This window comes from Bos indicus, chromosome 13, assembly GCF_029378745.1.
Source record: "Bos indicus isolate NIAB-ARS_2022 breed Sahiwal x Tharparkar chromosome 13, NIAB-ARS_B.indTharparkar_mat_pri_1.0, whole genome shotgun sequence".
Taxonomy (NCBI): Eukaryota; Metazoa; Chordata; class Mammalia; order Artiodactyla; family Bovidae; genus Bos; species Bos indicus.
In genome coordinates this window covers 2,382,091-2,407,707 of record NC_091772.1, presented here as the reverse complement: position 1 = coordinate 2,407,707, position 25,617 = coordinate 2,382,091, and the positions used below count along the sequence as shown (strand labels likewise).

The 25,617-nt window shown below is 40.9% G+C and overlaps 1 protein-coding gene across 12 annotated transcripts in view; it reads right to left on the bottom strand.

Moving 5' to 3' along the window:
* Positions 1-18,331: 18,331 nt before the first annotated feature.
* The window catches only part of PLCB4 (phospholipase C beta 4), a 485,151-nt gene continuing 477,865 nt past the window's right edge, over positions 18,332-25,617 (bottom strand). For 10 of the 12 annotated variants that reach the window (XM_070800681.1, XM_070800679.1, XM_070800685.1 and 7 more), the window contains 3 exons: positions 25,207-25,293; positions 22,021-22,057; positions 18,332-19,843 (listed from right to left, as the gene is read on the bottom strand). In XM_070800681.1, coding sequence (XP_070656782.1) covers positions 19,755-19,843; positions 22,021-22,057; positions 25,207-25,293 — 213 coding nt within the window. In that variant the 3' untranslated portion in view covers positions 18,332-19,754. The remainder of the gene's footprint in view (positions 19,844-22,020; positions 22,058-25,206; positions 25,294-25,617) is intronic. The other 2 variants (XM_070800689.1, XM_070800690.1) reach the window with 1 other exon arrangement.

Genomic DNA, 25,617 nt, shown 5'->3' with positions numbered 1-25,617 from the left:
GGCATGGGTGGCCTGAAAAAAAGGTAGAATAGGAGACAGAGTGTGGTCACTCACCTAGACCAGACCCCAGTGGTGTGATCACTCACCTAGAGCCACACATCCTGGAATGTGAAGTCAAGTAGGCCTTAGGAAGCATCACAAGTTTGTTTCACAATGAACAAAGCTAGTGGAGGTGATGGAACTCCAGTTGAGCTATTTCAAATGCTGAAAGACAATGCTGTGAAAGTGCTGCACTCAATATGCCAGCAAATTTAGAAAGCTCAGTAGTGGCCACAGGACTGGAAAAGGTCAGTTTTCATTCCAATCCCAAAGAAAGGCAATGCCAAAGAATGTTCAGACTACCGCACAATTGCACTCATTTCATATGCTAGCAAAGTAATGCTCAAAATTCTCCAAGCCAGGCTTCAACAGTACATGAACTGTGAACTACCAGATGTTCAAGCTGGATTTAGAAAAGGCAGAGGAACCAGACATCAAATTGACGTCTGTTGGATCATTGAAAAAGCAAGAGAGTTCCAGAAAAACATCTACTTCTGCTTTATTGACTCCCCCAAAGCCTTTGACTGTGTGGATCACCACAAACTGTGGAAAATTCTTAAAAAGTTGGGAATATCAGACCACCTGACCTGCTTCCTGAGAAATCTGTGTAAAGATCAAGAAGCAGCAGTTAGAACTGAACATGGAACAACAGACTGATTCCAAATCGGGAAAGGAGCATGTCAAGGCTGTATATTGTCACCCTGCTTATTTAACTTGTATGCAGAGTACATCATGAGAAATGCTGGGCTGGAGGAAACACAAGCTGGAATCAAGATTGCTGGGAGAAATATCAATAACCCCAGATATGCAGATGACATCACACTTATGGCAGAAAGTGAAGAAGAACTAAAGAGCCTCTTGATGAAAGTGAAAGAGGAGAGTGAAAAAGTTGGCTTAAAACTCAGCATTCAAAAAACTAAGATCATAGCATCCGGTCCCATAACTTCATGGCAAATAGATGGAGAAACAATAGAAACAGTGACAGATTTAACTTTCTTGGGCTGCAAAATCACTGCAGATGGTGACTGCAGCCATGAAAGTAAAAGATGCTTGCTCCTTGGAAGAAAAGCTATGACCAACCTAGACAGTGTATTAAAAAGCAGAGACATTACTTTGCCAACAAAGGTCCATCTAGTCAAAGTTATGGTTTTTCCAGTGGTCATGTATGGATGTGAGAGCTGGACCATAAAAAAAGGTGAGCACTAAGGAATTGATGCTTTTGAACTGTGGTGTTGGAGAAGACTCTTGGGAGGCCCTTGGACTGCAAGGAGATCCAACCAGTCCATCCTATAGGAATTCAATCATGAATATTCATTGGAAGGACTGATGCTGAAGCTGAAATTCCAATACTTTAGCCACCTGATGCGAAGAGCTGACTCATTGGAAAAGACCGTGATGCTGGGAAAGATTGATGGCAGGAGAAGAAGGGGACGACAGAGGATGAGATGGTTGGATGACATCACCGACTCGATGGACATGAGTTTGCGTAAGCTCCGGGCATTGGTGATGGACAGGGAGGCCTGGCGTGCTGCAGTCCATGGGTCCCAAAGAGCTGGACATGACTGAGTGACTGAACCAAGCTGAGGAGATATAGGGACAGTGGGAATACCATTTCTAAAGATGGTTGTCAAAAATTCCTCCTAGTGTTGAACATTTATATTCTTTTTTCAATCAAGAGGCAGATCTGTCTTCTTTCCCCCTGAGTCTGCGCTACCCTTGTGACTCGCTTTGATCAAGGAATGTAGTGAAAGTCATGATGTGTGTTTCGGCTTAGGCTTTAAGAATACTGGCAGCTTCGTTTGATGTTGTCTGAGATTCAGCTGCCAGAAAAGAAGCTTGAACTTGGCCACTAAGTGTTGACAGGCCACGTGGAGAGGGAGAGGACGAGGCAGCCATCCCGGTTGAGGCACCAGACGTGAGAGCAAAGCATGCTGGACATTTCAGCCCTAGTTGGTTTCCCAGCCAAACGTAGCCATACAAGTGACCCAGCCAGTACCAAATGGAGCAGAAGAACAGCCCAGCTGTTCACTAAAAATCATGGGAAATAATACATTGTTTTGCTTCAAGCATTGTTTTGGGATGATTTGTTATGCAACCATAGGTTAATGGCAGGGAAGGATTATAGTCTTGAGGAAAAAAGTTGTTTTTTATTTTAAGGCAGAGGGAAGAATTAGAGGATTTCACATAGACGAGTCACATAATCTGATTTATACTTCAAGAGGGTCACTCTGCTAACTGTGGACAAAGGGCTTGGGGCCTCAAGAGTGACTGGAAATGAACCGTTGTCAGAATGAGAGGAGACAGTGGCTGCCGCCAGGCTGATATTTCCATAGTGCTGAGTAGTTCCAGTCTAGAAACAGCTTGGAGGAAGAGCCAACGCTACTTACTGATTACACCAAGGCGATGAAGAAAAGAGTAGTCATGAATTATTCTCAGAATTTTAGCCTGAGCTTGGGGATATGGAAATACCTTTAGTAACTGAAATGTTAAAGAACAGGTTTAAAAAGAGATGCGAGTTCTGTTTTTTTAATTAATTTATTTCATTGGAGGCTAATTACTTTACAATATTGCAGTGGTTTTGCCATACATTGCCATGAATCAGCCACAGGTGCACATGTGTCCCCATCCTGAACCCCTCTCCCACCTACCTCCCCACCCCATCCCGATCTTAACCATCTAAGTTTGAATTGCCTGTTATATACTCAATAACCACCTTAAGTGGGGATCAATAAGAACTCCTGGGCATGTGAATTTGTGAGTCTGATTACTAGGATTCTTTTTGCTGCTTCAGTTGTGGGGGGAGGGGGGCTGTGTTGCTTTGCCCCACCCTTTGTGCAAAGTCCACTTTCTCATACAAATGCAAAGTATTAGTGAACCCAAATGTGAGGCTTTCACACTGAAAAGTAAATTTAGAAAAGCACATTGTCCTTGAGATGGTCTCGTGGCTCTCTAGGCACCTGGCATGCCCAAGCCGTGGGCCTGGGATGATTAATGGACGAGACTGTTCCTGGCACACTTACGGGCTGTCTCTTCCATTATAAAACCTTTGAAATCTGGAAGACTGGCTGGATTCCATTCCAACCGTTCACACTGTCATCTTCTGTATTGTTTTTAAATCATAAGACAAAACAACACCCCCTGCCCCCGACAACCTACGCCTCTAGAGATTTCTTATTACCAAAATACACTGCTTATTATAGCATCTGTATGTATACCTGTCCTATTTTTTGTCCTATTTTTAAAAATATTCGAGATGAGATCCAGGGCTGATTAGCTTTCTCCTGTTTGGGTGATCAATGTTAATCATTCAGGAATAAATTGAATGATTATTGTTGTATAATATATGTTGTAGGTTATTCATGACTTTCGTGGTTATCATTGTCATTTACATTTCTCAGCAATAGCTTCTATACCAGAATACAGGCAGTGAAAGAGAAAAGAGAGAGCAAAACCTTAATGTTTTTTCTTAACTAATCCATTAAGCAAAGGTCAAGACTCATCTTTTGCATGATGTTGAGGACTTTTGGTCTCAAAGTGAAGTTAAGACATATACCTGGGCATGTGGCACACTCTGGCAGCTGGAAGTACCATTTCTTCATTTCTTAAAATGAAAACATGTCTAATCTGAATGCCCTCCTCCAATCCTACAAACTCACCAAGGTTTAAGGGTGCCCATTTATTCTCCTATGATCCCCTGCAGCGTAGGACATGTGGTAGTCATGCTTCCTGCTTCAGGGATCTGTGGCTTTTTCCTAAGGGCTTTCTCTGGCCCCTGGAACTTGTTCAGCCTACAAAGGACAGGCTAGAAGGGTGAGGAAATACTGCCCTTAGGAACTACTCTCCAGGTTCCATGCATGAGACAGGGAGCTCAGGGCCAGAGCACTGGGATGACCCTGAGGGATGGGATGGGGAGGGAGGTGGCAGGGGGGTTCAGGATGGGGACACATGTGCACCCGTGGCTGATTCATGTCAATGTATGGCAAAACCACCGCATTATTGTAAAGTAATTAGCCTCCAATTAAAATAAATTTAAAAAATAAAAACAAAGGTAGTAAAAACTCAGAAAAACAAAACAAAACTACTCTCTCCCAGCAAGAGGTGAAAGCTGAAGGTGAGCAGCCCTTGTCTTCACATTGCTGGGGCAGTTCTGAGGGAAGCGCTGCAGTCTCCATCACAGAGTCCCTGACTGAGTGGCTCTCCAGGTGCCCAGAGCAGTTAACAGAGCTGTTACTACAGCGTTAGTGTACTGTCCACCCCCACCCCAGGCTTTCATCATGTTTCCTGGATCACATCTCAAATAGAATACTTCACCCAAATTCTTGTTGGAGGTTCTGCTTTTTTAAATTTTGTTTTTAAATTCGGCTGACTCGGGTCTTAGTTGGGTCATGAGGGATCTTTCCCCGTGGTGTTCAGACTAGCTGTGGGGCCTGGGGGCTAAGTGGTTGTGGTGCATCGGCTTAGTTTCTCCGTGGGATGTGGGATCCGTTTCCCGACCGGGGATGGAAGCCGCGTCCCCTGCATCGCAAGGCAGAATTTTAACCACTGGACCACCAGGGAAGTCCCAGGTCTCCTCTTTGAAGAATGCACATCAGCACGTCCAGTATCAGTTGCCACCTTGGACTTCTTTCGGATCAGAGACACAGGGAGGGCTGGCGGGTAGGAGAGGGGCCCACTGCTCCTCCCCGTGCTCACTGCTGCCGTTCCTGCTGGTCTCGGCCAGGCTCCAGGTCCAAGGCGGTCTTCTCTCGCGGCTGCTCCTTTCTGTCTAGAAAGGCTTGGAAAGCAGTCGGGCAGCCCTCTTACCTGAGGTTCTGCTACTGCACGGACCCTGGGTTCCTGAAAGCCTGTTCTTTAAGGGCTCTATGTGCCCTTTATTTCTTCTCTTCTCCAAAATCTAGACAGATTGGTTTTTACCCCTCTTCTCCTCCACTCTGGGGGAACTCCATCCCCTTTCCCTTGTTTACTCTGATCAAATAGGGCCGGGTCAAGGGCTGGCAAAGTCTCTGTCAAGGAGACAGTGGTAACTATTGTTCACTTGGTGGGGTATGCAGTTTCTGTTTTATACTGCTGTTGCAGGTAGCACAAGAGCGGCCACAGGTCACACATAAATTGACATGTATGGCTGCCTTCCAATACAACTTATGCATGGACATGGAAATTTGAATTTCATGTAATTTTTACAAGTCAAAAATGATTTTCTTTCATTTCCTCCCCTAACCCCTTAGTAATATAAAAGCAGTCTTAGCTTTTATATCCAAAAATCAGGTAGCATACTGCATTTGGCCAGTGTGGTGTAGTTTTTTAGTGTGTAGGCTAGACTTTCAAAAGAAAGATCCTGTTTAGATTTTTTAATGCAGCTGAATTCTTTTTTGATTGGTATTATTTGAATTAAATCTAATTAATGTTAGGAATGCACTGGGTTTATTGGATTTATCAAGTTTAATTTTGATATATTATCAACAAATATATCCTTCTAGGGCAGGGATAATATCTTTTGCATTTTCCCCATAGCACCTCATGTGGTTGCATATATAAATTAATTTATAGTAGCACCAGAACAGAAAGCCTATTATTTGTTTTTTATTGTGCTAAGCACTATGCTGTGGGACTCACTCAATCATTTTCTCATTTGAAGGAAAAGATGATAAAACCCACACTAATAGGTTGCCATGACAATTAAGTGACATTATGTCTGTGACCGTGCTTTGTTAATTGTAATTGTAAAATGTCAGGTGGTACTGTGATCATGGCTTTCAGGTATAAAGATGATCTTTGTTGTGGGGTGGTGGTTCAGTAAGGAAGAGGAATTTGGAGACTGGGAAATAAATGTATTTTATTCCTTAATTGTCCATTGTGTGGCTTTGTGACCCTGGATTCAATAATGTCACCATCTGTGCAATGGTGATAATATTCCTGATTTGCCTGTAACATATCACAAAGATTGCTAAATACTACAAATGTAAGATTCAACGTTACCATTTGGTCTCAGACCCCTTTACACTCTTAAATTTTTAAGAAACTCAAAGAAATTTATTTATGTGAATTGAATGTCAATATTACAATATTAGAAATGGAAACAGGAAATTCAAAAGTAATAAACCCATATACTAAGATATAACTAATATATTATTAAAATAGAATATTTTAATAAAAATAACTGTTTTACAAATACAGGTGGGAAGAGTGACATTTTTAACGTTGCAAATCTAATGTCCGATTTCCTAGAAGTCATCTGAGGCATCTTTTTCTTCATTCAGTCCGTTGTGATTTGCTGTTTTCAGTGAAGTATATGAAGAAAGTTTGGCTTCCAGCAGATGGATTTGACACAAGTTGATCTGGCAGACACTCTGAAAGGCTCTTGGGAACACACTGGTCCACAAAGAGGTCCTTGGTGTGCACTTTAAGAACTAGTTCTAGAGACAATTCCCATTATTACAGAAGGTTCCTATAGAGGGAACTTACCTTCAAGATTAGGAATATCTCTTCTTGACTTTCATATACAAGGAATCAAAAGGTAAGTACTTTTGTGTTCCATTGAGCATTGGAAATGCCATATTTTATTGATCCATTCTATCACTGTGCATTTGAACTGTTTCTAGTGTTTTTACTACTATGAGTGAAGAACATTTTTTTGGTGAACACATGTACTCATTTCTCTTGGAGTAGAATCACTGAAACATAAGATGAGCAGGCAGATGTTTATCTAAACAGATTTTCAAGTCATATAAACTATTTTTACTTGTTTAATTTTATTTCAGTATATATCATTTAACATACATTAATTTTTCCTATTAAAATATAATTTCTTATTAAAATATAAGACTTGAATCATTAGAAAAGACCTGGGAAAAGACTGGGGTGCTGGGAAAGATTGATGGCAAAAGGAGAAGAGGAAGACAAAGGATGAGCTGGTTAGATAGTGTCACTGACTCAATGGACATGAATCTGAGCAAATTCTGGGAGACAGTGAAGGACACGGAATCCTGGCATGCTGCAGTCCATGGGGTTGTAAAGAATCTGACACGACTTAGTGAATGAACAACAACATACCTCTATATTTTTCTTTTTAAAATGTTACTTTAAAAATCCATGTAGCTTTCCAATACCATACACTTGCATTGTTGGACTACTAAATAAAAAAGCCTGTTTCTTTTATTTTACATGATTGGACAAAGTGATGTAGTAAAATAATCCCCCATTTACCTGAATGTTTTCCAATTTTCTGGAAACTTTAGTATCTATAACTCAAACAAAGTAATTAAAAACAGCTAATGACTATTAGTAGCTAAGGCTGTTACATGACATAATTTTATTTACCAAAGAGCCCAAAGGAAGGAAAAAGGTTTTAAAACAAGCAACAAAAAATGAGAAAAAAAAGGCTGTTCTTGTTTAATCTATCAATCATATCCAACTCTTTTGTGACATCATGGACTGTAGCCCATCAAGCTTCTCTGTCCATGGGATTTTCCAGGCAAGAATGCTGGTGTGGGTTGCCATTTCTTTCTCCAGGGGAACTTCCTGACCTCAGAATCAAAAATGTGTCTCCTGCTTGGCAGGTGGATTCTTGACCACTGAGCCACCAGGAAAAAACAAAGGGGGAAGTTAAAGAGGAAGAGGTGTTTATCAAATGGCAAAGTTGAAAGTATCAGCAAACAGACCCTCAGAAGCTTACCAAAAAAAAAGTGGACCCTGACACAATGACATACAAGAGACAGCAAACATGGCAACCTAGTAGTTGGGCTCATTCAGTGGGAGAGAAAACTCACACTAGTGACTCCAGTGACTTTTTTTTTTTTTATATGTAGTCTCTGGGGTTCTGGGATGAAATTTATCATTTTCATATGCTTAAGACTTGAACATATCAACTATTGCCATACAACAAACCAACTGAAAACTTGGTGACTCAAAATAACACTCATTTATTAGGTTGGGAATAGGCAGATTCCTGAGTAGCTCAAACAGTAAAGAGTCTGCCTGCAATGTGGGAGACCTGGGTTCGATCCCTGGGTTGGGAAGATCCCTGGAGAAGGGCATGGCAGCCCACTCCAGGGTTCTTGCCTGAAGAATTCCATGGGTAGGGGAGCCTGGTGTACTATAGTCTATGGCATCTCAAAGAGTTGGACACGACTGAGCAACTTTCACTTTCACATTAGATTGGGTAAAAACCCTAACGAAAATTTTGGCTAACCCAATGCTATTTCTGATGAGTTTGTAGCTTTGCTGGGTAGTTCTACTAGTTTGGGAGAGTCTTGGCTGGTCACCCATCAGTTGTGGGCTAGTAAGCTGGGAGAGATGACTGAACTTCCCACCACCAGCAGGGCGAGCCTGTACTTGTTCTCATGGCAGTGGCAGAGATCCAAAGGAAGAAACAAAAATGTGCCTTTGCTTCATCCAGTTTGCTGCCATCCCAAAGACAAAGCAAGTTACTTGACCAAGCCTAGAAACAGTGCAGCAGGGTGCTACCAAAAGACCTGGATACAGGAAGGCATGAAAAATTGGGGCCATTAATGCATTCCATCTATCTGTCATACTGGCACGGCCTAAAACTGCAGTTACAGATAATTAAAAATAATAGTATATATATTACTAGTTAAAACCCAGCTGAGAGTACAGACGACTATAGGGGGCTCCTAATAAATATTTGATCAATGAATAAAGTTAGTTCAGTGCTGAGGATGTGTGGTAGTCTAGGTATTGATGAATTCATGATATAGTGTTGTTGTCTACAGAGCTCAATATGCTGCATCATGAGCCCCACACTCTAGTACAAACACCAAGTTTTTTCTAAGGAAAAACAAAAGGTAGAATGTAAAAATGTTAAGAAAATTAAATATATAAATTGTATTTTGATGAACCAGTGTAACATTTCATCATTCAAGTGATATGACGTCAAAGTTCACAACTCAGGGTCAATTTTTTTTTAATCTCCCTTGTTATGCTTTTAGTACATTTGACTCACCTAAAGTTATTGGGTCATGTTGTGAGTAAAAATTTTCCAAATTTTACCTTGATGGAGACTTCAAAGACTCTCAGAAAGTTCCAGGATGAAGTAGCTTGGAGACAATTTCTCGCCTGGAATTTCTAAGGAAGTAACGAGAGGAGAGGTGAGAAAGAGACATTCATTGCTTTGTTTATTGAGTAAAGTGCTACCACCTATTTTTTTCTTTTAATGGAAAAGCAATGATGCTGCTATTTTTAACATCTCCCCACTCCCTTCCTAATATTTTTGCATTATTCTAACCTATGGAGCAGAACATTTTACATGGTACGTTATTAAAGAAGATGGCTCATAAAAATTCATCCCAGAGGCGCTACTGAGGATTTATGATGACATTAAAGATGCAGTTATTAAAATTGTGCTTTGGATTCTGTTAAATGCTAAGCATCGAAGAAAAGTTGTAGAGAAGAGTGGTCTTCTATTAAACTTTCACATGTGATGACAAAAGAGAAACTATGGAGGGCTTGGAATGAGCCATCTCTAAGATAATCAGAGATACCTCAAAATTAAAATAATTCAGTTTTCCCATTTCACAATCACACCTGATGGAATCATACTGCCTGTTAATCATTATGATAGTTCTACTGTTTTGAAAATATACTAACAATAAGAATTGAGGAAAATTGCTTTTCTTGAAATTGGGAAAGAAATTTATTTTAGCATTTCATTCAAAGACACTGCATAAGAGGTCACACATTCTATGTCACAGAAAACAACTTAAGTGGTCATTTGATAGTTGACTACTTGTTCTTTGCAAAGCAAATAAACAAAATTATTTGTTTATTCTGAAAAGAAATTAGTCTGAGCTGGTGGAAAAGTCATATGCTTAAATAACTTTTTAAAATATAAATGGATAAATTTAGAAAGGCAGATGAGTTCTTGCTGGGGGAATGAAGGAAGCTTTAGAGGCAGCATTCTAGGAGGTTGCTTTAAGGATTAGATATGCACATGACCAGTGCATTCTCTTGGCAAAACTCTATTAGCCTTTGCCCTGCTTCATTCTGTACTCCAAGGCCAAATTTGCCTGTTACTCCAGGTATTTCTTGACTTCCTACTTTTGCATTCCAGCCCCCTATAATGAAAAGGACATTTTTTGGGGGGTGTTAGTTCTAAAAGGTCTTGTAGGTCTTCATAGAACTGTTCAACTTCAGCTTCTTCAGCGTTACTGGTTGGGGCATAGACTAGGATGACCTTGATATTGAATGGTTTGTCTTGGAAATGAACAGAGATCATTCTGTCATTTTTGAGATTGCACCCAAGTACTGCATTTCAAACTCTTTTGTTGACTATGATGGCTACTCCATTGTTTCTAAGGGATTCCTGCCCACCACAGTAGTAGATATAATGGTCATCTGAGTTAAATTCACCCATTCTAGTCCATCTTGATTCGCTGATTCCTAGAATGTTGATGTTCACTCTTGATATCTCCTGTTTGACCACTTCCAATTTGCCTTGATTCATGGACCTAACATGTCAGGTCCCTATGCAATATTGCTCTTTACAGCATTGGACCTTGCCTCTATCACCAGTCACACCCACAACTGGGTGTTGTTTTTGCTTTGACTCCATCCCTTCATTCTTTCTGGAGTTAATTCTCCACTGATCTCCAGTAGCATATTGGGCACCTACTGACCTGGGGAGTTCCCCTTTCAGTATCCTATCATTTTGCCTTTTCATACTGTTCATGGGGTTCTCAAGACAAGAATACTGAAGTGGTTTGCCATTCCCTTCTCCAGTGGACCACATATTGTCAGACCTCTCCACCATGACCCATCCGTCTTGGGTGGCCCCACACGGCATGGCTTAGTTTCATTGAGTTAGACAAGCTGTGGTCCATGTGATCAGATTGGCTGGTTGTTTGTGATTGTGGATTCAGTCTGTCTGCCCTCTGAGGCCCTGTCTCAGTGCCTACCATCTTACTTGGTTTTCTCTTACCTTGGATGTGGGGTAGCTCCTCATGGCTGCCCCAGCAAAGAGAATGCACTGGTCATAGCAAACACCCTCTTCCAACAACACAAGAAAAGACACTATACATGGACATCACCAGATGGTCAACACTGAAATCAGATTGATTATATTCTTTGCAGCCAAAGATGGAGAAGCTCTATACAGTTAGCAAAAACAAGACCGGGAGCTGATTATGGCTCAGATCATGAACTCCTTACTGCCAAATTCAGACTGAAATTGAAGAAAGTGGGGAAAACTACTAGACCATTCAGGTATGACTTAAATCAAATCCCTTATGATTATACAGTGGAGGTGAGAAATAGATTTAAGGGACTAGATCTGATAGACAGAGTGCCTGATGAACTATGGATGGAGGTTTGTGACATGGTACAGGAAACAGGGATCAAGACCATCACCAAGAAAAAGAAATGTAAAAAAGAAAAATGGCTGTCTGAGGAGGCCTTACAAATAGCTGTGAATAGAAGAGAAGTGAAAAGCAAAGGAAAAAAGGAAAGATAAACCCATTTGAATGCAGAGTTCCAAAGAATAACAAGGAGTGATAAGAAAGCCTTCCTCAGCGATCAGTGCAAAGAAATAGAGGAAAACAATAGAACAGGAAAGACTAGAGATCTCTTCAAGAAAATTAGAGATACCAAGGGAACATTTCATGCAAAGATGGGCTCAATAAAGGACAGAAATGGTATGGACCTAACTGAAGCAGAAGATATTAAGAAGAGGTGGCAAGAATACATAGCAGAAGTATACAAAAAAGATCTTCATGACCCAGATAATGACAATGGTGTGATCACTCGGCTAGAGCTGGACATCCTGGAATGTGAAGTCAAGTGGGCCTTAGGAATAAAGCTACGAATAAAGCTAGTGGAAGTGACGGAATTCCAGTTGAGCTATTTCAGATCCTAAAAGATGATGCTATGAAAGTGCTGCACTCAATATGTCAGCAAAATTTGAAAACTCAGCAGTAGCCACAAGACTGGAAAAGGTCAGTTTTCATTCCAATCCCAAAGAAAGGCAATGCCAAAGAATGCTCAAACTACCACACAATTGCACTCATCTCACACGCTAGGAAAGTAATGCTCAAAATTCTCCAAGCCAGGCTTCAGCAATACGTGAACTGTGAACTACCAGATGTTCAAGCTGGAAATCCAGAGAAAAGGCAGAGGAACCAGAGATCAAATTGCCAACATATGCTGGATCATCAAAAAAGCAAGAGAGTTCCAGAAAAACATCTATTTCTGCTTTATAGACTATGCCAAAGCCTTTGACTGTGTGGATCACAATAAACTGTGGAAAATTCTGAAAGAGATGGGAGTACCAGACCACCTGACCTGCCTCTTGAGAAACCTATATGCAGGTCAGGAAGCAACAGTTAGAACTGGACATGGAACGATAGACTGGTTCCAAATAGGATAAGGAGTACATACATCAAGGCTATATATTGTCACCCTGCTTATTTAACTTCTATGCAGAGTACATCATGAGAAATGCTGGTCTGGATGAAACACAAACTGGAATCAAGATTGCCGGGAGAAATATCAATAACCTCAGATGTGCAGATGACACCACCCTTATGGCAGAAAGTAAAGAAGAACTAAAGAACCTTTTGATGAAAATGAAGGAGGAGAGTGAAAAAGTGGCTTAAAGCTCAACATTCAGAAAACTAAGATCATGGCATCTGGTCCCATCACTTCTTGGCAAATAGATGGGGAAACAGTGGAAACAGTGGCTGACTTTATTTTCTGGGCTCCAAAATCACTGCAGATGGTGACTGCAGCCATGAAATTAAAAGACGCTTACTCCTTGGAAGAAAAGTTATGACCAACCTAGATAGCATATTAAAAAGCAGAGACATTACTCTGCCAGCAAATGTCCAACTATTCAAAGCTATGATTTTTCCAGTAGTCATGTATGGATGTGAGAATTTGACCACAAAGAAAAGTGAGTGCCGAAGAACTGATGTTTTTGATCTGAGGTGTTGGAGAAGACTCTTGAGCCTCCCTTGGACTGTAGGAGATCAAACCAGTCAATCCTAAAGGAAATCAGTCCTGAATATTCATTGGAAGGGCTGATGCTGAAGCTGAAACTCCAGTACTTTGGCCACCTGATGCAAAGAGCTGACTCATTGGAAAAGACCCTGATGCTGGGAACGATTGAAGTTGGGAGGAGAAGGGGACAGCAGAGGATGAGATGGTTGGATGGCATCACTGAGTCAATGGGCATGAGTTTGAGCAAGCTCCAGGAGATGGTGAAGGACAGGGAGGCCTGGCATGCTGCAGTCCATGGGGTCGCAAACTGTCAGACATGACTGAGCAGCTAAACAACAACAAAGAACGTTATCACGTGGCATACTGAAAACAATGTGTGTTACGTGGGACTTCCCTGGTGGTTGAGTGGCTAAGACTCCATGCTTCCAATGCAGAGGTCCCGGGTCACATCCCTCATCAGGGAACTAGATGCTTTGTGCTGCAACTGAAATGTTGACATGTCACAAAGAAGACTGAAGATCCTGTGTGCTGCAACTAAGACCTGGCAGAGCCAAATAAATTAATTAATTAAAAAAAGAAAAAAACCAGATGCATGCTACATGTGTGAACAGAGAATAGTGATAATTCAGATTGGCTAGGGGAAGAGGCAAACTTGAACCAAAACTAAATGCTGATATTGATAATTTCAATGATATTCTTTAGGTAATAGGAATTCAGGCTTTACAAGCCAAATAGTAATATGATCAGAGCTGCCCTTTGGGGAGATTAATGTAGATGTAGAAGGGATTTGAGGGGGAAAGAAATTCAATAGGAAGTCACTAAAATTCTGAGTGCTGAAATGAGAAGACTTGTCAGGGAGAAGGGAACTTCCAAGACAATGCAGAAGTCATGGGTTTTATCAACAGATTGGGTGTGGAAGCAAATGAGATGGTGCAGAAACAAGATGGCCCTGGGGTTTAGCACCTGTTACAGACTGTTAAACAAGGAGGACAGATGTAGGAAAGGTCTTCATTTTTTGATCAATTACATACAGTGTGCACTTGGGCCATTTGTTTAACTGAAAATCTCTTAGAAGTACCAGTGCTTAGGAAAAGTAAGGTCAAGGTTCAAGTTATGGATCTGAGAATTATATGAAGAGAAGTAGAAACTGAAATCATGTGACTGAGTGAAATAGCTAAAGGAAAACACATTCTTTGAATTGATGATGAACCCACGAGGCTCAACACTAAATTTCAAACCTAATAGCATGTGTTCCTTATTTTAGGTTTTCTATGTTTCTCTTGTGCTCTATCATTAAAAATTAGCCCTCCCCCATTAAGACTTGATGTTTGGGTAGCTTTAATGGTATTTTTGAAATACTGTGTATTTCATGGATTCCAAGATGCACATATTTCCGTATTTTAACAACACTGAAATTGAGATGTGCCTTATAACCACTGCATGGTGTGTCATAGTTTAACTGGAATCATGCTTTCATTCTTTGTAGTATATAAAATAATGGTGTATGTTATAATTAATGGTGTCTTAGAAAGGCAATGCCAAAGAATGCTTAAACTACTGCACAATTGCACTCATCTCACAGGCTAGTAAAGTAATGCTCAAAATTCTCTAAGCCAGGCTTCAGCAATATGTGAACTGTGAACTTCCAAATGTTCAAGCTGGATTTAGAAAAGGCAGAGGAACCAGAGATCAAATTGACAACATCTGCTGGATCATTGAAAAAGCAAGAGAGTTCCAGAAAAACATCTACTTCTGCTTTATTGACTATGCCAAAGCCTTTGACTGTGTGGATCACAACAAACTGGAAAATCCTTCAAGAGATGGGAATACCAGACCGCCTGCCTCTTGAGAAACCTGTATGCAGGTAAGGAAGCAACAGTTAGAACTGGACATGGGACAACAGACTGGTTCCAAATTGGGAAAGGAGTATGTCAAGGCTGTATATTGTCACCCTGCTTATTTAACTTATATGCAGAGTACATCATGAGGAACGCTGGGCTGGAGGAAGCACAAGCTGGAATCAAGACTGCCAGGAGAAATATCAATAACGTCAGATATGCAGATGACACCACCCTTATGGCAGAAAGTGAAGAAGAACTAAAGAGCCTTTTGATGAAAGTGAAGGAGGAGAGTGAAAAAGTTGGCTTAAAGCTCAACATTCAGAAAACAAAGATCTTGGCATCTGGTCCCATCACTTCATGGGAAATAGATGGGGAAACAGTGGAAACAGTGGCTGACTTTATTTTTCTGGGCTCCAAAATCACTGCAGATGGTGACTTCAGCCATGAAATTGAAAGATGCTTACTACCTGGAAGAAAAGTTATGATCAACCTAGACAGTATATTGGAGAAGGTAATGGCAACCCACTCCAGTACTCTTGCCTGGAAAATCCCATGGATGGAGGAGCCTGGTGGGCTGCAGTCCATGGGGTCGCAAAGGGTTGGACACGACTGGGCGACTTCACTTTCACTTTTCACTTTCATGCATTGGAGAAAGAAATGGCAACCCACTTCAGTGTTCTTGCCTGGAGAATCCCAGCGACGGGGGAGCCTGGTGGGCTGCCATCTATGGGGTCGCACAGTCAGACACGACTGAAGTGACTTAGCAGCAGCAGCAGACAGCATATTAAAAAGCAGAGACATTACTTTGCCAACAAATGTCCATGTAGTCAAGGCTTTGGTTTTTCCAGTGGTCATGTATGGATGTGAGTTGGAAAGAAAGCTGAGCCCCGAAAAATTGATGCTTTTTTTTTTTTTAAATGATAGAGTAAGCTTTATTAAACAGTCACCAAAAGAGAGTCACAGAATTAATAAAGATGACCCCTTCATAGTAAAAGAAATTCTATTCCCCAAGAAGAGATAAATTCTAAATTTTAAATCTGGATGAGTTGATGCTTTTGAACTGTGGTGTTGGAAAAGACTCTTGAGAGTCCCTTGGACTGAAAGGAGATCCAACCAGTCCATCTTAAAGGAAATCAGTCCTGAGTATTCATTGGAAGGACTGATGCTGAAGCTGAAACTCCAATAGTTTGGCCACCTGATATGAAGAACTGACTCATTGGAAAAGACCCTGATGTTGGGAAAGATTGAAGGTGGGAGGAGAAGGGGATGACAGAGGGTGAGATGGTTGAATGACATCACTGACTCAATGGACATGAGTTTGAGTCAACTCCAGGAGTTGGTGATGGACAGGAAGGCCTGGTGTGCTGCAGTCCTTGGGGTCACAAAGAGTCAGACACGACTGAGTGACTGAACTGAACTGAACTGGATTTGATGAATACTGAACCTACTGATGGGTTTCTCTATCTTGTCAAACTGGTTTATTTTCCATAAAGCCTTTTATCCCTTCCCCAAAGGGGAAGAACAGTCTACTTAGGGAAGAAGTACAGTCCAATATACGGCTTCCCTGGTGGCTCAGATGGTAGAGTCTGCCTACAGTGAGTGAGACCTGGGTTCAATACCTGGGTTGGGAGGATTCCCTGGAGAAAGCAATGGCAACCTACTCTAATGTTCTTGCCTGGAAAATCCCATGGACAGAGAAGCCTGGCAGGCTATTTGGGCATTCCAATCAGTCATGTATGTGCAGTTGAATATCCTTTTGGGGCTGACAGGAGGGAGCAAGGTAAGAATTGAGGCAAGTGTCTTGATCCCCAGATTGGAACCAAGAGTCGTGAGGGACTGAGAAGCAGGATGTAGTATCTTCACTATAAACTTGCTTCTTGGGGCATAGATGTAGAAAATGGCAATCCTCCTTAAGCAACCTGCCATGGAACAACATGGCACTAGCAGCTAACCGATGGCCAGAGGAGGGATCTGCATGGATGATCTGAGCTAGCACTTCTGTCCTCCCCACCTGGCTCCCAAATCCAGACTTTCTGTGTATCCCAGAAGAAAACTGGAGAAAAACCGAGTCCAGGGTGAAAACTCTTTTGAGCAGAGACCTTGAGATACTAGAATGAAAGGCTCTACCTTGCAGGACTGTGGTCCAGGGCAGTTAGGACCACACAGTAGGGGTAACCAGATGCTCCTCCCCATTGCCGAGAGGACGCATGAGCTTGCATTTGCACCCAGAAGCCATCTTGGAAGAGAAGCAGGGAGACTTCCTTAATGGGGAGGGAACTCTAGCTGGGAGACTGACTAACTGGGAGAGTGAGTAATTGAATATACCTCTGAAATAAGTGTTTGTCTTTTTAAGTTTGAAGAGACTGAGTAACTGTATTTGCCAAGATTTTTTGTCCTTTATAATAGATGAGAACATAGGATCTGAGTGCAACATGAACTTCCAATTGAAAATAAACCCATCTTTTTGTTGTACTTGAACTGTGTGTACATGTTTAATCCTACTACAGTGGATTCTTCTGGGAGCACATGTGTGCCTGCTAAGTCATTTCAGTTGTGTCTGACTCTTGGCAACCCTATGGACTATAACCCACCAGGCTCCTCTGTCCGTGGGGTTCTCCAGGCAAGAATACTGGAGTGGGTTGCTGTCCCCTTCTCCAAGGATTCCTCCCAATTCAGGGATTGAACCCGCACCTCTTAGGTACATCTCCTGCATGGGCAGTCGGGTTCTTTACCACGAGCACCACCTGGGAAGTCCTCTTCTGGGAGTTGCTAAGTCGCTTCAGTCGTGTCCGACTCTGTGCAACCCCACAGACGGCAGCCCACCAGGCTCCGCCGTCCCTGGGATTCTCCAGGCAAGAACACTGGAGTGGGCTGCCATTCTTTATCACTAGCACCACCTGGGAAGTCCTCTTCCGGGAGTAAGATATCTCAGATAATGAAAGTAAACCGGTTAGAGAGAAAACTGGCTCTGGATTTAAGCTGGAAGACAAATATTTATGGCAGTGTATGAGGATGAAAAGCCAGAGAAGAAATGATCAGAAAAACAGGAAAAGTAGGAGTAATCTTTCAGGAGCAGAGCAGAGAGGAGTGAGTGATGGATTCAGTCAATTGCTACAGGACAGTGAGCTCAGCTAAGTGCTGAGAGAGAGCCATTTGAAATCTTTCAAAACTGGCCATCCAGTTGTACCATAATAATAGTCATAATTTTTCATGAGATGTTAGTATGGAAAAATATGTACTCAAACTCTACTGTCTTACAAATAAGGAAATCTGTAACCAGAGAATTTCAAAAGAAGCCAGTTCAAATGATAAATGTGAGAAAAAGGAAAAACAAGTACTTTACATTGGGAGGCAACCAGTCAAACAGTCTTTTTATGTCAGGAGAAAAATGTGCTGGGGGCAAGCATAAACCCTCCTCTAAGAACAACGAAGAGATTATTTAGGAAACAGAAAAAGTACACGGGAAGGCATCCTGAGGAGCAAACACTCTGACAGATGTTGGATGTGTTTTCATTTTTTATTAGAGAAGTTGGAAGTTTAATTTCAATATTGATGGTAACATAATTCTCTGTTTTACTCAGAGGAACACACAGAATCAATCTGTACAAGCATATACAACAATCTGGTTGGTGGTTGGTGCCCTAAATCAGTGATCTGATTAGTTCTCAAGTGCAGTTTCCATGCGCTCCTCTGGGCATTGGGGCACAGCTCCATCCCAGGAGGGACTTTTCCATGCACTCTCTGCAACGCAACTACAGCAGGCTTAACGACCATGCAGATTAACACTGTAGCAAATTGTTTTGATATTTAACAGACATAAAAAGTTATTTCCTGATATGAAATTCTGAAAATCTGCATAAATATTTTTTGTGTAAAATTAAATTAGTTATGTATTTTTTTTGAAACTAGAACTTGAAGTATCAAGAATGCCCACATAGTTCATATACACATATATATAGACTTTTTCATTATGCTAAAAGTCTTGAGAGTCAAATTATATTCTGTGCCATACAGTTACTTAACCAGTATGTATTTGCATTAGGTTAACTGTGTACGGATTAGTCATAATTGGTGCTTGTGTGTCATGCAAACATAGTTATTCCTGGTCACTAATCTTGTCATGTGGCAATACGTAACATGATTTTGCTCTCTGACAGTGTGAATTAGGAGCATAAATACTTTTTACATGGTCACATTTACAAACGGTTGCCAATAACCACTTCACAATCTTCACGGTGTAAGAGTGAGCTGTAGTAATCTAGGGTCAGCAGAAGCAATTCCTAGGAAGCAATGTCAGATGTCAGCTTCTTAAACGTGCCTGAGAGTTCTCCTTGTGAGCACAGCGGGTTTTGGCACAAGGACACAGTTCTATTTTTCTGTTGTTCTAACCATTTCCATGACTGTTACAGGAAATTAGCTTCGTATGGCATGGTGGAGACGTGGCACTTACTGATGAGGTAACTCAGATGTAGAAAAATTCCCCCCAGTTATTTGTCTAGCAGATCACCACTGCTGCTAATAAATCTGTAGACAGTTTCCCTCCCCCCAACCCCAGTGCATGTGCTTGCTATTACATGGCTAATGCACTACTTTTGCTGCTGCTCAAACATGTCTTAACGCATCACAAAGCAGAGTTTTTAACACCAAGCTCATTTACTTGTGATGATATTTTCTAGCAAACATGTTGAAGTGGTATGATCAACAGGTAAACTCTGACTTACTGGAGTCGCAATTTGGGGGGATTTGTAACTACTTTTGGTTGGCCAAGGAAATTTAGTGTTCAGAATGTTTATGAGAAGTGAGTCTCTGTGGTTTCAGGTGACCCTTTGTCTACATGAAAAGGAAATGCAGAAGACATCAGCTTTCCTCCGTGGAATCTGTGTTCGGAAGCTGGGGAGTGCTCTTTGATGCGGTGGTTCTGTGGTTTCAGTTTGTGTCCTGGAGTTTCACACAACTGTTGCTGGTCTGCGGTCCATCTCGGCTTCCAATTTCACCATCTGCTGCATCTCCTTCGCCTGTCACATCAGAAACAAGACCTTACATGTTGAAATCCTCTCCTGAAGACATGCAGCAAAACCCCACCTCTCTTTTCCCTTGAATTTGATGCTTGTCACTATGTCCTGGCTACACAAAAGTGTGGTCCACAGACCAGCAGCATCAGCATTGCCTGGGATCTTGTGAGAAATGCAGAATCTTGGACTCCACCCCCGCCCTACTGACCTAGAGTCTGCATTTTAGTAAGATCCCCAGGGAATTTTTATGCATGTTAAGTCTGAGAAGGAATGGTCCACACAATACCAGGAAAACAACTGGAAAAGAAGCCACACCTGTCACTTGTAGATTACATCATTTCTGTTTGATTTCGTTTCCACAGACTGACATGCCTTGACTATGTGTAGATAATTTGATCACTTTTAGAACAAGCATTGCTTATGTACAATTTATTCCCCATATAGCCTGAAATTTAATTAAAAGTGACTGTCTAAGAATCTCACGGATGGGAAAGGTTGGGTGGAAGCCTATCACATTGGTTTGGTTGGAGTATGCTCCGAGCAGACCGTTACATGCATATGTAGGGTTCCTGGAAGGCTACTGTCCAGAAAAATCTCTTTACAGGCTCTCACTTCTCTGGAGCAATTCAGCTTTTACAGTCCACCCCAGGAAGTAAGCTACAGTGAATTGAACCTCATGAATTAAGGCTGTCAAGAAGACAACCAGCTCATTTGAGAGGTGGAAAGGTGTCTGATGGGGACAGGTTCTGGTGACAAATCACTGCCTGGCAATATAGGGAAAAATCAATTGGTTCATTTTAAGCTTTACTTTCCAACCATGTGCTTTTTTTCCGAACCCAACGCATGTATCTTTTGGAGAAAAAATAAAGCATTCCTGTCCTCTTTCAGTGACACATCACTTTGAAATAAAGGACATTTTAAAATGGAAATATGGATATATAAAGATATAACTTGGAGGAGGACCCTGATGAGCTCCGATGTTACTATTTGAGTCGACTTAGTTATTCCAACTAAATGGAAGGTCAGTGGGAGGATTTAGTCAACTCTGCAGATCATACTATGAGCATCAAAATGTATCAAATGAAGTTCTGCTACGAAATTAGTTTAACCCACAGACCACAGAGTGATCTCCTTCTTATTGTTATTTTTAGACTGTGGCTTTAAATTCCATTTTGGTGAGGATGGATATAAAAACACCAAAGTTAGTAACTTTCTGCTTACATTTGGGATGGATGGCTCCCACTCCCCAGATTGTTTTTTTAATGCCTGAAACATACTAATGCTCTAATAGAAAAATGAGGAAATGGAAAAAATACACGAACATGAAACTATGACACAAACAGTATTTATAAGAGATGACAGTGAAATATTATCAGCACTGGAAGTTAAATATTTTATATTCAGCAAATAGTAATAAAGGATTCCCTCTGCTTCTTTCCCTCTAGCATTAAGGACAATATTGAACATGTTTTAGAGAGAAGGATCATATTAACAGTACAGGAGGATTCCAAGAGCCAGGTTCTCATATGAGCAGAGTGACCATTCATGCTCACTTCTCAGGACGGTTCCAATTCATGCCTATGGTCCTGGCTATTATGAACAATGTCCCCTTTCACTTTCAAAGCTATTCTGTTTGAATGATAAATTATACGGTCACCGTATTTAAAAGGGGTGATTAGGTTCCCTGGCAGACTGGTTCTAACAGAAAGCATGACAAGAATCATTGTACAATGATGCTGTATAATGTGTTTGCATGCAGACCATAACTCTGTTACTAAAAACCACCAATCAACTTTTACTGGGTGCTTTAAAAATTAATGGCAGTCATATTAATGTTTGTGAAAGATCTGACTCTGTGACCCAGTTTCAGCTGTGATTGGGCCAAAGGACCACCATATATCGCTTTCTCCAGTGACTGGGTATGTCTTCATCAGCATGAGATTCCTAGGTCTGCAACTGCAAAGGATGCTAAAATGCCATCAGAAATAATTCTCTCAAGACGCTGGGCATTTCAGTTTGAATTATACATCAGAAATCCAAGCATCAAATAGTCAAACTTTTCAATCAAACCCTTGCAATCTTAGCTAGTCAAGAGCAGATGTGAATCGTCAAAGCAGCGAGAATACGAGCGCAGTTGAGCAGGAAGGCAATATCTTGCTTATCAGAATTTTCAGTCCTACCTTGCGTTTGGGACACTGCGTGACAGGATTTCAAAAGCTGTTTGTACAAAAATAGTAATGTCAAAATTGAGTCATACATACAAAACAAAGAAAATAAATGAATACTGAAGTGAATTTGAAAAATGAATGCAAAACCATATACAGAAAAGCAAAAGGCTAAGGATAAAACATGTATAGAACCATCAGCGACAAACTTACCCCAGGTTGATCTCAACAAAAACAAAAGAACAAAAGCGACCAATGCCTCTCAGCCCAGACTGCAGCTCTCCCGTGGGGTGAGACCCTCACCTCTCCTCATTAAACGACAGGACCGATGACAAAACCAACTTTTAAAACTTGAGTATGACAGTAATGGAGCATTTCATGTTTGAAATGGTGCATGTCAAGACAGATGAGCTCATGTATGGCTGGGAGGTCTATGGGAAATCTCAGGGGAAAAAATCCCCATCCTTTGGAGTTTTAAATGAAAACTTGCCAACCAAGCAGGCAAAGCCATTAGAAAGGACATAGGAGGTTAGGATCCACAATCAGGACCCAGATAGATTGAAACTTGAGTTGATTCTGCCAGTGCCCTCAACACTGTCTAACTAATGAAGTAGATGATTCCAGGCTTTGCTTTGGGGCAACCAGGAAAATTTACAGGATAATGGTTATAGGAAAGCAGTAAGAAACTTTCAAGGGAGATATTATTACAGAATGTTAAAATTAATTTATTTTTGGCTTAGAAATGAACAACAAAAAAAGTCTTGGGGTTTAATAGTAGTTTGGGAGATTGTTATACAAGTTTGGGATTGTCTGGACACAGGACACTGTTTCCTGTCAATGAAATTTTGAATTGAGTTGCTTCAGTCGTGTCTGACTCTGTGACCCCATGGACTGTAGCCCACCAGGCTCCTTTGTCATGGGATTCCCCAGGCAAAAATGTTGGAGTGGGTTGCCATGCCCTTCTCCAGGGGATTTTCCTGACCCAGGGATCAAACCTGGGTCTCCTACATCGCAGGCAGATTCTTAACCACTCAGCCACCAAATAGGTTATAGGGGGAGCTCTCCAAATGGTTCCAGACCTCGCCTAATGTGAGAGAAGAAATAGAGCTGCAGCATCTTTTGCACTGCGCCAAGACAGTGTTGAACCACACTTGGTAACTGAATTGAGAGGTGTTCAATCTGTAAATTCCCCCCTCCAAAAGTACACTAGAAAATATCTGGGATTCAATTTGTTACAGAATGGGCCATATTTGTAAAGCAAGGCTTAACACAGAAATTCAAGTCCAAATTCCACACTTGCTGGAAGCATCAGTATACCTTGAATTTCTTTTCATGGAATTTCATTACCTCTTCACCAAATCTCAAGCCTTCTTACATTCTTTCCTAAGCTTCTATGACTCAAAGGATCAGGTGTGGGTGGTAGGCATGACCTGTGACCCCTTGAAAGGCATTATATGAATTTCAGAAACAAGAAGTCACTATCCTCCCAGTAAGATCCAGTCAATACTGTTGTCATTAATCCAATATTTCAGTGCAAAAACTCTGGTGTGATTTGAGTTACACATGTATTAGGATAAAAAGCCAAAGTGATTTTTAAATTGTGTACTTTAGCTCTGAAACTAAAAACACTAGCTATTCTCTAGCTCTGATATATACCACGATTGTAATGATGAGCAATTTTTAGCACATTTCTATCCTTTAGTCAAACTTGTTGCTAAGCAACACAGTGATTCCTAAGTAGTTTCTTAATTTAGTTAACTGACACAGAGCTGCATCTTACCTTCATTGCGCCTTCTTTAAGGCATCCTTATCCCCACCCAGTACCGAGTCACTGAAGTGGATTCTAATGTTTTAGAAATAGCGGCTATTCCCTTATCCATTCCCCTCACCCTCCAGAAACACTTTTGAGAAATGGCTTTGAGAGCAAAAAAACTTAGGTAACTTGTACTAGAAGGGGCTGTATCTAGGGACTGGTCAAATGAATGGGACCTGTGGGACAATACACACTTATTGTCCACCTTGGAGATCTGGGGACTATTCATGACTAGAAGCATTTAGCTGGAAAAGAAATGGGAAACATAACTTAGAAGAATGTTGATGAATAAAACTTCTATCAACCAAAAAGTAAAGGATATGAAACCAGAAGTTGGATTTATTTGTTACTCCATTGCAATACAAAAAAAGAAAAAAAAAAAAAACAAAACACCCTGATTTTATCGTTTTGTTTTACTTTCTCAAAGGTACTTTTTAGTCTAATTTCCACTTAAGTTTTCTTCAGTGGAAGCCATTTACTCTTAAAAAAAAATACCTTAAATAGGAGTACTTTATATGTGAAAGGGAACAGGAAAGAATAATGCAGTACAAGTACGGGTTTCGGCAGAACCTCTTTACAGCTTCTAGATTGGAGTAAATTACCTAGAATAATAACTTTCAAAGCAACTACACCTGAAGAGGTGTATTTGGACTGAGATAGACTGAAATTTTAACTGCTACTGAGGGTCATCATGCCATAGAAGCTAGAGGTATTTCCACCCAATTGAAATGAGACTGTGGATGGCCAGTGGGCTGTAGCCCAACTATCTGAACTCCGCTTGAGGCAAATACACATTCATCTTGATGTTGGTATATGCCTGACAGCTACTGGATAGTTGGATTTTGGAGACCTCTTTGTATTTGTGTATATTTTAATTTAGTGTTTAACACTAAGAGTATGGTATCCACTCACATTCAGTGGTATGTAGAATTATGGTAGTTTATGCATTTAGGTTTGGCTTGTAAGTTGAGAAGGTTTTATAATTTCATTTTTAGACTGAGGTTGAAAATAGGTGGTTTCTCATTAAATACAATATCACTTGTCTCTAGGGTACAAGTGATATAACGTCACATAAAAATGGAGAAGTAACTTATAGTCTGTTTTCTCCTCCTCTCAGGAATGTCCTTTTTAAAATCCCCATCATCTAATCAAATTTTGATTCTTTTTTTCTCCACAGCCACATTCCTCTCCCACTTCAAAAAAAGTACTTTCTGTTCTTGTTGGAAGAAAAGGGGAAAGTACAGTAATGGCACCAAGTTTTTCTAGCGCCCTTTCTATGCCACTTCGCAGGCTACTGGCTTTAGCAGAAAGGTGACTGTGGACCATGGCATTTGCCTCCTGAAGCTGGTTGGCCGCCTACATCTTTTTACGCTTTTTAAGTGAAATACCTGCTCATTCTGTTTCTCTAGGAATTCGAGGTGCTCAAGCTGGACTTTTTTCAACTGATCCATTTCTTTGGACTGCTTCATGGCGAGCTGCAAAGCAAAACAAAACACTTCTGATCAATTTTGGGTCGTAACCTTAAAACTTATCGATGAGGGTTGGTAGTTTGCAGTTTAAGAGAAGGATATAAAAATAATAAAAAAAAAAAAAAGAAGAAAGAAAATAGCCTGAAAACTGGGAGAATTTAAACCCCATAATTTTTACTGGTAAGATAGTTGCTGCCAAAATCTTAGAAAAGAAAAGAGTGTGCATGATTAAAATTTGGCTTCATTTTCTATATAAAATGGTACCGAATAATTACCTTAAAGATTTTAGTGAGAGATTAGCTTTCAGGGAGGAGAGGAGAGAAGCTAGAA